This window comes from Parambassis ranga, chromosome 7 (genome assembly GCF_900634625.1).
Source record: "Parambassis ranga chromosome 7, fParRan2.1, whole genome shotgun sequence".
NCBI lineage: Eukaryota > Metazoa > Chordata > Actinopteri > Ambassidae > Parambassis > Parambassis ranga.
In genome coordinates, this window is record NC_041028.1 from 22,086,400 (window position 1) to 22,101,013 (window position 14,614).

General features: G+C 41.9%; 2 protein-coding genes and 2 non-coding genes across 8 annotated transcripts; all 4 read right to left on the reverse strand.

The window, feature by feature from the left end:
* Positions 1-321: 321 nt before the first annotated feature.
* On the reverse strand, positions 322-6,985 carry naca (nascent polypeptide associated complex subunit alpha). 4 transcript variants are annotated; one of them, XM_028409029.1, is made up of 10 exons: positions 6,899-6,985; positions 6,239-6,313; positions 2,508-3,896; positions 2,009-2,094; positions 1,728-1,805; positions 1,501-1,647; positions 1,234-1,362; positions 1,036-1,158; positions 796-841; positions 322-700 (listed from the first exon to the last, which is right to left on the reverse strand). In XM_028409029.1, the coding sequence occupies exons 2-9, from the start codon at positions 6,306-6,308 to the stop codon at positions 827-829; spliced, it is 2,037 nt and encodes a 678-aa protein (XP_028264830.1). In that variant the 5' UTR covers positions 6,309-6,313; positions 6,899-6,985; the 3' UTR covers positions 322-700; positions 796-826. The 4 variants fall into 4 exon arrangements, with proteins under 4 accessions (XP_028264830.1, XP_028264829.1, XP_028264831.1 ...); XM_028409028.1 differs by lacking the exon at positions 322-700 and having other exon boundaries at positions 720-841; XM_028409030.1 differs by lacking the exons at positions 322-700; positions 2,508-3,896 and adding an exon at positions 4,383-4,895 and having other exon boundaries at positions 720-841.
* LOC114439232 (small nucleolar RNA SNORD59) lies at positions 915-988 on the reverse strand. Its single transcript, XR_003671031.1, has one exon. It is a non-coding gene; the product is annotated as a small nucleolar RNA SNORD59 (small nucleolar RNA).
* Positions 1,892-1,961, reverse strand: LOC114439233 (small nucleolar RNA SNORD59). The gene has a single exon (XR_003671032.1). It is a non-coding gene; the product is annotated as a small nucleolar RNA SNORD59 (small nucleolar RNA).
* On the reverse strand, positions 6,945-10,446 carry prim1 (DNA primase subunit 1). Of its 2 annotated transcripts, XM_028409034.1 has the most exons (14): positions 10,217-10,446; positions 9,658-9,815; positions 9,480-9,586; positions 9,326-9,399; positions 9,103-9,239; positions 8,953-9,011; positions 8,751-8,860; positions 8,570-8,661; positions 8,363-8,495; positions 8,076-8,145; positions 7,886-7,992; positions 7,687-7,785; positions 7,552-7,601; positions 6,945-6,997 (listed from the first exon to the last, which is right to left on the reverse strand). In XM_028409034.1, the coding sequence occupies exons 1-13, from the start codon at positions 10,323-10,325 to the stop codon at positions 7,582-7,584; spliced, it is 1,275 nt and encodes a 424-aa protein (XP_028264835.1). In that variant the 5' UTR covers positions 10,326-10,446; the 3' UTR covers positions 6,945-6,997; positions 7,552-7,581. The 2 variants fall into 2 exon arrangements, with proteins under 2 accessions (XP_028264835.1, XP_028264833.1); XM_028409032.1 differs by lacking the exon at positions 6,945-6,997 and having other exon boundaries at positions 7,390-7,601.
* Positions 10,447-14,614: the final 4,168 nt, after the last annotated feature.

The following is a 14,614-nucleotide window of genomic DNA, read 5'->3' on the forward strand; positions in this document are numbered from 1 at the left end:
TTTTTCAAATTTCACATTAGGAGATATAAAAATGATATAGTTTAAAGTATGAGAATTGGCTTCAGCAAACCTCTAAATTGTCATTCTTTACCAACAAAGCAGCACGGTTTATATTTCTTATAACTCCTATAAAGGCTGAGGCTCAAAAACTGAACATCCTCCAGTTCCAAACCTTTTGACTTGTGGCTCCGTCGGCTCTTTAAAACACTTCACATGGTCCCACAGAGGTTTATTTTAAACATCTGACCATGCAGTATTTCAAAACATTGTATAATACAACTTTAATATTTATTGAGATCCCTTTAATAATTTCAAGACCCCTTCAGATTTGTCCATTTTATTATCTTCACAGTCCAACTTAACAGCACAAGAATTGAGTTGATCCATTAACGTCAGCAGCTTCCCCACTACAGAGTCTTCTGAACTTGAACCATAAACAGATTTAGCTGCTTATTACAACAATATTTTCTCACTGCTGTTCAGTGATGTGTGAACCACCAACCTCATCACTTGTTTACACTTTTAAATTGATATATTTCCACTGCAAAATAAAATCATAAAGACTTTAAATAGCCTGATTTTGGATCTTAGAACATGAAGGGAAGGATCCATTTTCAGGTTTGGGGTTCAGTGCATCCCTGCTTTTACCAGGTTAAGACTCAGTCCAGTAAACCAAACAAAAATGTGTTCCCCCAAAGAACTGCAAAAAAACATTGCAATTAATTTCATCAAGCCACAACTTTATTTCCATCTTGGGTATAAATTGTATAAATGAGCTTAGATTAAATCAGCAACCTTTGTTCAACTCTTGGTTGACAGGGTCCCGTTACATCGTCAACTCCTGCAAAGCAACAGAAAAGCAAAAAGTTAGAACAAGTTTAAACACAAAAACGTTTCAATTTAAAGAGCTTCCCTCTTCTCAGGACAGAAATGTTGGCTTCAGTAAACTCAGAAGAACGAAAGTCACTGTGTTAATCATCAGTGAAGAGATCTCACACCGTTTGAGTTCTAACCATTTGACTCGTGAAATCTTACCATAATAGCATTGACGATGTCGTTGTTGTTGTTCTTCAGGGCGCGTACAGCCTTCGCCCGTGAAACGTTGGCTTGTGACATGACCAGTTCAATGTCCTTGACCTCAACTCCGGTCTCGTCAACCTATAAAACGAATGTTTAGGTCAAAGGTAAAGCCATAAAACAATCGTATCTTGATAAATAACAAGTGTAGCGTACCTCTTCTTCTTCGCTTTCCTCCTGTACTGTGGGCGTCTGTGTGTTTTCCTGGATGTTTGATACAGCTTCTCCCTGTACCTTGAACTTTTCTGCGGCAGCCAGCTGGGCTTGCTGGGAAAGATCTTCGATCTGGAGCAAAGGAGAAAAACACATTAAGGCATAAAATACCTTTAACATTTTTTACTATCCCCATGTTTGTCCGATTTTTTAAAAGCAGGACACCATGTGGTGGACAGCAAGGTAGTGCACATCATTTCTGCCGGTTACCTTAGCCTCGCCGAAGACGATGTATGTGTCTGATGCAGGGCTCTTGTAGACGTCTGGTTTGGTGATGACGAACAGGATGTTCTTTGACTTGCGGATGGTGACTCTGGTGACCCCTGTGACCTGCCTCAGACCAAGCTTTGACATTGCCTGCAAGAAATGGGAGTCATTTATACAAGTGCCTTCATTTAACCCATTAGCAGTAAAACAAAGCCAGCCGGGAAAGTTACCTTTCGTGCCTTCTTTTCACTGCGGCTCTGTTTGGCTTTGCTGACAGGTTCTTCATCTATCTCAGCGGCTGCTGCTAGCTGCAGGATCAGAATACATGTATTTTTCATTTTCAGCATAAAATGGTAAGGATAAGATTTACTCATGTTTCACTATCTTAGACATCTCTGCTCAGGACATTAAGTGTGGCTTCAGTTGACTCAGAAGAACGAAAGTATGTACAACATCACTGGAGAGTCAGAAACAGCATCTGCACAAAGTACTTGATCAACACACTGCCGACCTGAGCTTGCTGCGTCTGTGTCTGTGCGGAGTCCTGTTCCTCCAGCTCGGGGACAGAGTCATCACTGTCTGACTCAGTGCCTGATCCTAAAGAAAAGATTAAACATGTCACAATAGGCCACAGATTACACACCTCTACACCTGAATGTCAAACAGTATGAAATCTGCAGAAACCTGGGCAACAAAAAACTATGAACTTGCTGCACTACAGGCAGAATTAGAACTACTTTTTCCTAAAACAAAAAAAACAAAATGCCCTCCCATCAAATACCAGCTGGACCATATTAAAAAGATTTTTTTTTTTACTTCAGCACTTTGTCAGCTCAAACTGACAGACACCTTTATATGGAACTGCACCATGTGACAGTCAGCAACAAAACAGTTTCTGAAACCAGTTATAAAAACATCTTACATAAAGCATAAGCTGTTAAGCAAAGTCATCATATACTTCATGTGGTAGGCAACAATGATGGCACAAAAGGAGAGAAAGAAGGAAATACCATTGTCGTTCTTGACCACTGGTTCCACCTTGGCTGGGGTTTTAGCAGGTGAAGGGACAGGTTTGGGTGGGGAGACGGGTTCAGAAGGAGGAGTACTAACCGTTTCTGGTTTAACAGGGGCAGGTTTTGCAACTGCCTCAGCAAATGTGAGTTTACGGGGTGCTGGGGCAGGAACAGCAGGCTCAACTGCTGGTTTAGTAATCTCAACGGGGGCAGGTTTGGGCTCTGCAGCTGGCTTAGCAACCTCAACAGGGGCAGGTTTGGGCTCTGCAGCTGGCTTAGCAACCTCAACGGGGGCAGGTTTGGGCTCTGCAGCTGGCTTAGCAACCTCAACGGGGGCAGGTTTGGGCTCTGCAGCTGGCTTAGCAACCTCAACGGGGGCAGGTTTGGGCTCTGCAGCTGGCTTAGCAACCTCAACGGGGGCAGGTTTGGGCTCTGCAGCTGGCTTAGCAACCTCAACGGGAGCAGGCTTGGGCTCTGCAGCTGGCTTAGCAACCTCAACGGGAGCAGGCTTGGGCTCTGCAGCTGGCTTAGCAACCTCAACAGGGGCAGGTTTGTCCTCTGCAACTGGCTTAGCAGCTTTAGGCGCTTCAAAAGGAGCAGACTTGCTTGGTGGTGCTACCACTGCTGTCTCAACTTTGGCTGGTGCTGCTGGTTTAGCAACCTCAACAGGCACAGACTTGGCCAGACCTGCAGGACTGGATTTAGGTGGAGATGTGGCAAGCCTTGCACTCTCCTTCTCAACAGGAGGGACAAACGCTTGCATTTTCATTGGTTTCTCAGGTGGTATAAGTGGAGGGAGCTCATCATCAGCGGCTACAGTAACAGGAGCAGCTTTTGGTGGAGCTGGCTTAAATTCAGCTGATTTAGGAGGGCTAGAAGCAATGTCTGCAAATGAAACTGGAGCTGCAACAGCAGGCTTTGAGGTGACCTTAAAAGCAGGTGGGGGTGCGACACACTTCATAGCAGGTAGGGCCTGAGTTTTAGGCTCAACTGGGGCAGGTTTAGCTTCAACTGGTTTATCACTTGCTTCTGTAACCTTGGACTCCACTGGGAGAGGGGCAGGCACAAATGCCTCTCCTTTCTTAGGTTTTCCCTGTTTGCCTGCCTTGACAACCTTTGGGCCGGAACGGTTAGCTTGATCAGCAGAGGAGCTACCAGGTGAGGCAGCCAGGGGAGATGGAACAGGTGACAGAGGAGTAGAGGAGGGAGTAGATTTTGGTGAGGTGGGAGAGGCTGAAGAGGCAGACATTGAGGAGCGTTTTCTTCTGCCAGGGACAGCCTTTGGGGCAGAGGGACCCTGTACACTCTTGGCATCTTTGCCTTTGGGCTTAGCAGCACCTGAAGCTGCTTGAGGTTGCTGGGAGGCAGCTGGGGCAGGAGGTGTAGCTGAATAGAAAGACATTCTTTCAAAATCGTTGATCTGACAGTTGAAGTCTTGATCATGCGGGTTAAAGGTTCAAACCAAGGCAGTCTTGTTGCTTTGTGTTAGGAAAAGAGCACACCTAACCAACTCAAGTTTGAGGAACACTGTCATTCAAAATGCACAGTACATACTTCTTCCACACAACACTTCAACTATTATCAGGATGCAAAGGAATCTCACTTGCAATGCACGTCACATAAATGCTGCAGATCAGCATCAGATTGATTGGAAGAAAAAAAAAACCCTCAAAATTCTTTCTAACCAATTAAGATATATAAATATATAAAAGCATCCAAAAGCGCAGGCCAGAGGCAGGATCCTCAAGCCACTTGGCCATCTTTCGATAATAACCACATCAAATATCCAACCCTTAAAACAACATGGTCAAAAGTTGGGTGACAAAAAGAAGGGAGAGGGGAGCACTTAACGTTCACCAAAGGTAAACCAACCTGACAGGTGGCGGGTAGAAATAGGCGGGGCTTCACATTTAGCATTCCCCTTTGACTGACTGGCCTTGGAGAGAAGTATAACTGGCTCTTTCTTTTGAGCGGCCACACCGACATCCACATCAACGGGCAATGCTGCATCTGGTGCTGCATCCAGGCACAGATCCCTCAAACTTTCCACTGCAGTTGTGGGTGCATCACACATCTTTTCATCATTAGTGTCAGGAGCAGATGGAGCTGCATCATCAGGACTTTTTCCAGCTGCTAATTTCAGCTGTTCTTCAGAGACCTTTGGTTCAACAGAAGTCTGCTTGACTTCTTGGCTGGCTGTTTCTTCAGCGGTCACTGCTTCTTCACAAACGTGGAGTGCTGAAGAATCGATGGGAGCTTCTGCTTGCTTGGTCATATCTTGGGTTGCAGGTTCACCATTTGGTTGATCACAGCTAGCCTGACTGCTAGTTTCTTCTGCAGGTACAGGGTTCTCTAGTGGAATAGCCTTGCTCACTGCAGGAAGGGCTATCTCAGAAGGAGAAGGAGACTTTATTACTCCTGCAGCTGATGGAGGAAGAGCAAGAGGAGTAATGCGACGTAGGGTAGGTGGAGCAAGCTGACAAGCCTTAGAATGAATCCACATGGGGGTGGGGGTGGGGGGGGGGAACTTGTGCTCCACACACGAATAGAAACCATGAGTGTGCCAAGCGTGAAAGTTGCAGCAATGTAGAAGTATCTTTTGTATTTTTTGTTTAAAAAAATGGGGGGAAGGTTGTGCACTGCAGAGAAAACAAAAACTGTGACCCAAACCTCATGCAGTGTCCTTTTTTTTCGCCCAAAAACATCAACTATTACCTCTTATAACTATAGACAAGATAGAAAAGACCAGAAAAATCCAACTGTGATTGTTGTATGCCTATGTGCATGCAGCGACATTCGTTTTTACTGACTACTAAGAGAACGTGACAGCACAATATTGATCTTCAGTGGCCACAAGTGACAAACACCAATGTTTTTCCTCTCACAGTCAAAGTCAACTGAAACAAACAAGTCCTCACAACGACTGTGCAAGCGATAGCATTACTGCTCTATAGTTTTGAGATTCTCATCAGGTGACTTCTGGAGAAGACTGCAGGAAGTATTCGAAACATGCAAAGGTAAAAACACACAAAACTGGTCTGATCAAAAAGAACTTTTAGTATGTTTGGGATTTTCTCTCATAAAGAAGTGCTACCACAGCTGGCATAACTAATTTACCAATATTCTCATGTAGCTAAAAACATGAAATATTATCTATACCATTTTTCCTGGTTTTTCAACTGCACTACATTGACGTGAGTAAACAATTTCCTGCAGATCAAATATAAAGTTTCAGATGTAATATTTTAAGGTCACAAAGATGAGCGAACATGTATTGGCCTGTGCAACTACTATTAATTTCAAACTGCAAACAATGTTTAAGACATTTAAAGTGACACAAAACCCACACTCAAACCCATGCATTGTGTGCAAAACCATGTTGTCAGTGCAAGTCACCACGCTGTTGTGAGTTTGTGTAAATGAAAAAGGGGTCCTGGATCACTCTATTCAATCTAAGCCAACTAATATCACTCAGTGTGCAGTAACTGTAGCAAAAGTTACCAACGCATGGCTGGTTAAAGTCAAAATAACCTTCACCTGTCACATCCACTCAGTGTCCGGCCAGCTGAGTCAACACTCTAACCCCAAAAGTCATCAAATCACGCATTTATTTTTCCAAGCTGATAATTAGCAACCAGAGATCATTTTTTGTCAAATTCACGACCTCTTCCCGATCCAGGACCCCATTGTTTATTATGCAGCATGCATGTTTTGAAGAGAATACGAACCAGTCTCAACTTGAGGCTGCTGCATCTCCTGCTCGGTTACTGGGACCGTTTCTGTGGCTTCGCCTGGCATGGTTGCTGGTATGGGAAACAAGAAGAGAGAGAGAGTTTGTTAGCACAGGCATGAAGTAAACATTGACAGAGAAATCTCACTAAACATACTCCGTATGTCAAAAGTTAGCACAACGACTCGAAGTCACAACTAGTTTAACAGGTGACGGAGCTCATGCTTTAGCTTGTAGGCTCATTCTGTAACGTTACTCGCTAATGAAGCTACATCTAGCTAACGTTAACAACAGTTCAGCCACGGCTTTTCTTAGAGAAAGCTAACAGCTAGCTAATGGCTAGTAACCAAGTCTACGTTCACCTTTTCCATCAGTTTAAATTCTTAAAAGTGACCAGAAAGTTGTCACAGTATGTGTTACACAGATCACTAGGGCCCTGACAAGCTGCTAGTAAACTGGTAGACATCATGTTCCCCCATTTTGAGCCGGTAGTCACAGGTACATCGGCACATTTATCGCCAAACAGAGAAACCAAATATACATAATAGAAGCCTCGCCATGATGGCCGCAGTGTGATGAAACACAGAATTTCTTTAATATTTACAAAGATTAGTGATAAAACGTTGGATGATGTTGGATTATAAGCAGAGACACTCACCGACTCGGGACGCTATATCCAAGATGGCTGTGAGAGAGAAATGCTGACATCCGTTTCCGGGTAATATCCGCCAGAGCTACACGTTCTACTTCCGGGACACTTAAAGGCGCAGGTACCGTGTTATCAATTACACCACAGCGATAACATAAGATAACATTTTTACACACTGCCATAGAATTGTTATATATATCTGACTGGATGATAAATAAATAAAAGGCAAACATTATGTGATAAAGCAAATCTAATATTAACTTTCTAGCTAGATGTAGCTACTGTACAATTTTTTATTTTATTTTCATACAAGATTGCAATTAATTATTCAGATTTTTTTGTAAGCAAAGAAACCGTTTCAAGCAACTTAAACATATAATTAGCCTAAATTATAAAGATAGCTGTTTTCAAATAAAGACTTTCAGTCAAAATTATACACATCTACTTAAATAACTACTTTAAATTTCAATGTGATCCAACAATAAATCAAATACAGGATATTCCAAAAGCAGAAATACCAAATTTATTTTTATAAGTGACTGACTGTACAACAGAAAAGAATTAGAAAACAGGTACACAAACCATATAAAATTGGAATTTTACCATGAAATTCTACAGTAAAAAAATGGGATTTATATAGCAATTTAATGTAGTCTCCTCACACAGCGACGCCATTTGATCTTTGGTCCATTTCAGAATTCTTTCTGAAGGTCTAAAAAAAAAAAAAAGGAACAAAGCATTGAGCATAAAGAATGAAAAGATCTGAACTTATTTATACCACAAGAACTAAACCTTACCACTCTTCTTGAGAAGTTGTCCTTTCCATGAACGAGCCATTCCGTCTAAAAACTGATCAAAGTATCTTACATACTTCGCCAGGCTGGTTCTTTTGTAATCTGTGTATGAAATAAAAGTAAAATGTTGGACTGTAAATTCACTCCTAATGATAAATAAGTATTAAAGTGCATTTCTTTGTCGTCTCCCAGCCATTGGTACCTCTAATCTTCCGCCTCTCTGCAGCATCCTTCTCGTTTTCCTTGGTTTCCTCTGACTTCTCTTCCTCTTCACCTGGTCTGGGTCGATCCAACTCTTCACAGATCAGACTGACAATAAAGTACGAATATTGTTAGCTTAGATGAGGTCACAAACACTGCTCATAACAGGATATTAACCAGACATTGCATACCTGATCGTGGGCACAGCGAAAGGATCAAATTTATCTAATTCTTTAAGGTCCATTGGAACAGAAATGCGCCCTGGGTAAAGTGAGATGAGTCTGTTAGTGGTGTCATTGTACTTAAATCACAGCATTTTCCACCTGTAAACAGGATTCACGTCATCACAGGATATGATTAAAAACCTTAAATATCAAAAAGATGAGACCACCACTTTACATTAATGACAAACAAAAACTTCCGGTGTACAGTCCTGACAACCTTTAACTACAAAGAAACCGTACTGAAGTGTGCTCACCTGTTTTGGGATGGACGCTGAAAGGGCTCTTCAGTAAATGGTTCACACCTTTACTCACATTCACGTCCAGCCGTGGATAACAGTACTGCAGCATGATTTCTTTTTCAAAGTATTGCCCTTTTTTGGCAGTGCCCTGGAGGGAGAAATAATGTAATTTTAAGTCTTAATAAGTAACTTAACATCTGCCATATCAACAGCATTACCAACCTGTTTCTTCCTGGCTTGCTCCATGATCATTTTCCAGCGGGTCTCTGGTTTCTTCTCCTGCTGGAAGCTCTGTTGTAATTCTTTTTTAACATGTAATAGGCAGGTTAAGGTTGACTCATTTTCACTAATATTTCTGTCCAGCGTTGTGTGTTCATGAAGTGCAGCGTTGTGAAAAGGATATCTTCAGGCATGAGGGCCAGCACTTTGTCCACAGACTCCTTGCGGCCCAGTATGTCCTGCGCCTGCAGTGCATATTGTGAAAAGTATTGCTCCACCACCCACAAAGATTCTCTGTAAGATTACGAGTAAACAGCTGAAGCCACAGTGCCAAATACAGACAACACAGTCAGTAAGAGACAATCATCACTATTACACACACATACCTGATAAAAGGGTGAATCGGATCTGTCAGGACTACTTTCTTCACAGTCTCTTCACCACCCTGTAAAACAGAATATTCTCAAAATTAAGACGCTGTTCATTAGAGCCATTGCCACCGTACCAGGATCTACTTAAAGCTATAAAACCGTTACCTTGACCAGACTGAGATACTCTGCCACAGCAGAACGGGCTGCTACAGAGAGCTTCCTGGCAGCTTCATCACACACCCAGCAATGCACTCCTCTTCTGCCAGAATAAACCCACAGCAGGTGATGGAAACCAAAGTCATCTGGAAATAACAAAAGGCATGCTTGGTGCTTATTTTTGCCGAATATCGACATACGAAAAATAGGTAAAAAAAAAATACAATCTAACCTCGAAGAGCTCGATCCAGGATACGAATAGCTATGGTCATCAGGGTCCAGCACTTGGAGCAAATGTCTGCTGCACTGAAATTACAATTATATAGATAACTGTCAGGATGATATCACTACCTACACTAGCTAATTTTTGGAAAGGAATTATTTACCTGCAGCAGCTTCGGACATCATCATAATCTGTCATATCAATATCAAACACCAGCTCCTTCTCCAGAGCTTGGAAGGTCCCAGACTTCACAGTGTTGTGTTGATTCGGCTGTGGGCGACAAGCAGTGAGAACATTTCTCCGTATGTTGGGAACCCTGTGAGGCATGTGTGGAGTCTTACCCTGTGACTGTATACTGCCCCGATGTCAATCTTGAAGGGGTTTATCTTCTGCATTTCCTTCTCCAGCTCGTTCTGTGTGCTGAACGACTGGTAGCGTACATAGATGTCATCTTTGAGTGTGAAGGAGAACTCTCGATTCTGGAAGTAGTTCTTCTGCACTGTAATTAAAGTTTAGGGGGGGAAAAACACATTAGTTTCTACTTTTGCTGCTGTTGGCTCTTTGACTCTCACATATAAAGGAAAATAAGCATGTTGACATTAAAGCCAAGCTGTTGTAAACAATACACAACCACCATAACAGCTGGAGGACACTAGCACCACCAATACTAAATGTTCACATATCTTTGTTTAAAGTGAATCTACAGTAATATATAAAACTGTATTATTTTTATTCAAGTACATCATTTGCCTCTTGAATGGGTAGAAGTGTAAAGTAGCTCACATATGCATGGAAGGTTAAAGCATTTGATCTCAGCACACCAATAGACTGACTGCTGTCAACAACACGACTAGCTAACAGTCCCAGTCATCGCTAACTGCTGGTCACTGTTGTTCTTACCTCCGCCATAGTTCAGCCAGCGATAATACTGAGCGAAAGGGAACAGCCGCCGGTAGTAAAGCGGTAATAAATCTGGCAAACACGCCGAGTCATAATCCGAGGACGGCATTATAATACAGTTACAGACCAAATACCGACGTAGGGTTGTGTTAGAATATCTCAGCTAGGCTACTTTTCCACATCGACAGGCTGACAGCTCGATGTGTTGTTTAACGCAGAGGACAGCGCGGGAAAACTCTCCAGGAACTGGCAGAACCAATGGGATTTGGTAGAGATGATGACGTCTTCGCAACCACGTGGGTTTTCGACGTTCGCGTTTTTGTTACATCGACAGAAATCGACAGTGTTAACAGCGATTATTATGCCTGCGTCACAATTAATAAAAAATGCTGCCGTTCGTGAAGCTTTACTCAAACTTATCATATTTGTCTTATAGCGAGTCAAGAAAGCGGAAGTGACGCCAGAGAGAGGAGGCTTATGGGTGATGGTGTTGTCTACGAGTGTTTAAATCAAATGGTACAGGAATTAAAAAGATACAAGCTATTTTTCTTTTTCATCGTGTTCACAAACATTAACACTTAAGTTTTGAAAGGGTGTGTTTTAGTTGATTGGGATTTACACTGATTATTTAAGCCTCTCTTAAGAGAACACCCCATTTTCAGAGGTTCGTCCATTATGGCGGTGTATGTGTTCGACTTACAAAATATGTTGTGTTAGATTTTTAGGCTCACACAACACTTTAGTTTTGACTTTCCATGCCTTATGTTCCATTGAACAATAATTTGTGCTCTCCACCTTTAGGGGGCAGTATAGTCTCAGGATGGTTTCATGGATTTCAGGATCTTCTTCATGAAAGGTCAGTTGAACTGAAACAGGTTTTTTGTTTGTTAAGGCTGGAATATGGCAACAACAACAAAAAACACTGAGCATGTAAAACAAGAGGTTCGGTCTTCTGTTGTAGAGAAAGGCAGTAATAATAAAATGATGAAGAGACATTGGATGTCCCTCTTCTTTTTCGTCTCTTTCCTTTCTTTCCTCTTCAGGTAGGTGCAGTTCTAGTAGTGTGGACAGCCTTTGCTTTGACATTTGAAAAGGGCACTTTGGCTTTTTAAGACAAAAAAGGCACAGGGGTGGTGCTTCTGTATTCTAAGGGGGCCCACACGGTTTACCCATTGCTCAGAAATATTTTTGCTGTTGTTGTGTTTTCAGGTAGTGAGAGTCCGCCTGTGACTGAAGTGGTGCTGTTCACTCTAAAGGTTGAGAGCAGAGCAATGATAAGAGCCCTTGTCTGTTATTGTACTACTCGTATGAAATAACGCTCTCCCTTTGCACTGTTGCATGTTAGAGATTTTATTCATTTAAAAAAAACAAAATGAGGACATTTTACAACCACACACTTGTTCTGTAGACTACTTAAACTAAAATAAAGCTTCTGGTTTATTTTTTACAATTGTAATTAATTAATGTATTTTTGTGTGCAACCCAAACTTCACTCTGTTTAATCCATCTGTCTACCAACACCCATAACACAGTACAGTATGTGGAATACCTGCACTCTGGATTGATGCTAATGAACCATGAACTGTGCCACATTCAAGAGCAATTAAAAGACAAAGATTGCCAACACGTTCCTACTTCCTGATTGCACTTGAGTGTATGGTAATATTCCTTAATCATATCCTGATTTACATAATGCAAGAGCTCTCAAACCTTCGCCTTACTTGAATTATGCAGATTATTTTGCTGCAAGGTGCGTTGGATGTGATGGATTTTTCTTTTCAGGGTCCTTTCTCTGATTTTTTTAATGGCCTCTTTGTGTGTGTGTCTCTTCCAACATTGTCACTATATAAAATAATCCACCATCTCTGAGTTGTAGAGTTGAGCTTTCTGCTAGTTCTTCATGCATATGCAGAGAAAAGGAAGATACTTACATGCACACCCTCAACACTAAATGTCAGTGGAGTTGAAACACAGGGTGGAAATGTAACTTTAAGCAGCATGTATGGAAATCTAGGTCAGACTGTCATCAGGTGCCCCACGGAGCACGTTGGCCAGCACTAGAGGTCATCCTGTTAGCTGTGCACGAGCAGCCGCAGTTTGGGGATAAAATAGAAAAGTCATTGCGTCTTTAGATGACTAAAAGTGTGCCACCGTCTCTGAGCACTGTCAGCTTTCATCAAGAAAACAAAGGTGACACATAGGGCAGAAGAAAACACACACAGCCGAGTTTAAGTGTGTGTGTTGCAACGTAAATAAAGCTCTGCAGTGTAAGGTGAAACGTTCAACACTGACAAATGAAGGTTAGTACCTCTCTTAGGATATTTTAAACTAGTGTGCAAAGTTAGTTTGGTGCAAGTTAGACTGATTCACAATATTGCAAACGTAATTTACGCCTAAAACAGTAACCCATTTTGAAAGAAGAACCAGTGTTTCCATGGTAACACCAAGTCAATCATCTTCTGATATTGATTTGGTGCAATGAAAGAGCAGTAACCCATTGAAGATTTATAGATTTTTGCATATTATGTTATGAATTGCTGTGTTTTGTACATTTCAGGGTTCCATCCTATCAGCCTGGGGGATAGGATGGAACCCCAACTTTACCCAGTGTGCAGGGACATTGTCAACCTTTTGATTGAGACCTAGTAGCACTTTCATTCTGCTTTTTTTGTGCTAAGCTAAACTTAGCATAGTTTAGTGTGCATTCACGAGAATGAACTTCTTCTAATTAGTTTGATTGCTGCAAGCAAAGCAAACTATTGTTCTTCATCCTCTTTCTTCTTCTTCTTCTTCTTTTTCATTCTTCCGTACGTTTTTGGTGCAGCGTATCTTCAGCATACATTGACCGATTTCAGCCATTCAACTATCAATATGTTCATCTCACAGAGGACATTCCGGGTCAATTTCAAGTTTTCTGCGTCATTTTTAACATGGGAGTCTATGAGAGAGCCCTTCAACGAGGGTCATCTGCCAAATGTATCTCCTCCTACAAATTTCAAGCTACAGACTCCAGTTTAGTCTTCAAACGCTCATTAGATGCTGCTCTATCAAACTTGTTTTCAGAAGTTTTTTTAATTCCGAATCGTTTCTGCACGCCAGGCTCTCAAAGTTGGAGTGGTTTTTGAGGTCCTCTGCTGTTACCATGGTGACAGGCTGACACACAGAGGCATACAAAGCTCTGAATCGCTCTGATTCTCCAGCAACTCAGAGCAATCCTTCACATCAGCATTCAAAGCAAAGCTTCAGCTGCAGCAATCAAACATCATCATTTTCTTCAGGAAATGCCTTTTTCTAGTTTACTCTTTACAATGTGTCAGAAGAAGGAATGAAACCCCAATAAAATATGCAAATGCGCAGGACAGGTAGACAGTGTTTACCATGAACCTGCTGAACATCGAGAAGAAAAGCACAAAGGAAGAAGATTAAAGCTTTAAATGTTTGCATGTTATCCATGTATGTTGGACACCGCTGTTAAGGAACATACAGGCGGACGTTCCGTCTGCAAAGCAAACACCTCGTGTGTCTCTTTGCACAGGCAGCAGCTGCACCCCCATTCTGATTTCACTCTATACATTAATGGCATAAAAAGCCCTCTGTGACAGTCGAGCAGCTTTTCCCCATTTATGTTCTGCACATCTCAGCATGCTCCATTTCCCGCTCTACATGGCTGACACTCTTGAGATCTCTGTTATACTTCAGATTGATGAAGCCATCTGTCATCTCTTTGAATTTGCCAGGCAGCGCTCGGCCCCTGTGCGCTCCACACTATGTGTTACATGAACATGTGTACACATCTAGTCACTCATACACTCTGTGTGGAAATAACTGCACGCCTCCTCACATGTCATGAGTAACTGCGGATTGGAATTTTCCAAGTTTCCCTGTTTTTTTTCAGGGATTTTGTCATTTTCTGTCATCCTCACATTTGACCAAATGACCTCTGACCTCACACATGATGAAGTTTTGAGGTCATAAACCTCCTGTAAACAACCAGCTGTGCTATTGACACAAGTCAGATAAGGTGCTTTGTGCACACACACACACTGCTTGGGAATGTGAACAAAATTAGATTTACAGCAAAGACACATGAACGTTTCCGTGAAACGAAGACAGAAATCCCCTCGTGCCGTCACACAGTCACTGGGCTCTTAGTGTGTATTTAAACATTCAGAGTGAGATAAGAATATCAACACCACTCTCAATTTAGCACAAACGTTGACCCAGACTGAGGGGTGACTTGCTTCAACAACCAGTGCATTTTTAAGTATTTTATGCTAATTATGACCAAGTTTTGGGCAAATGTCGACATGTTGTGTTATTCTCACACATTTTTATTGAAATATATAAAATCGATAAATCTGTGATCACTTGTGATCATAATGATCTAATCAAATCGGG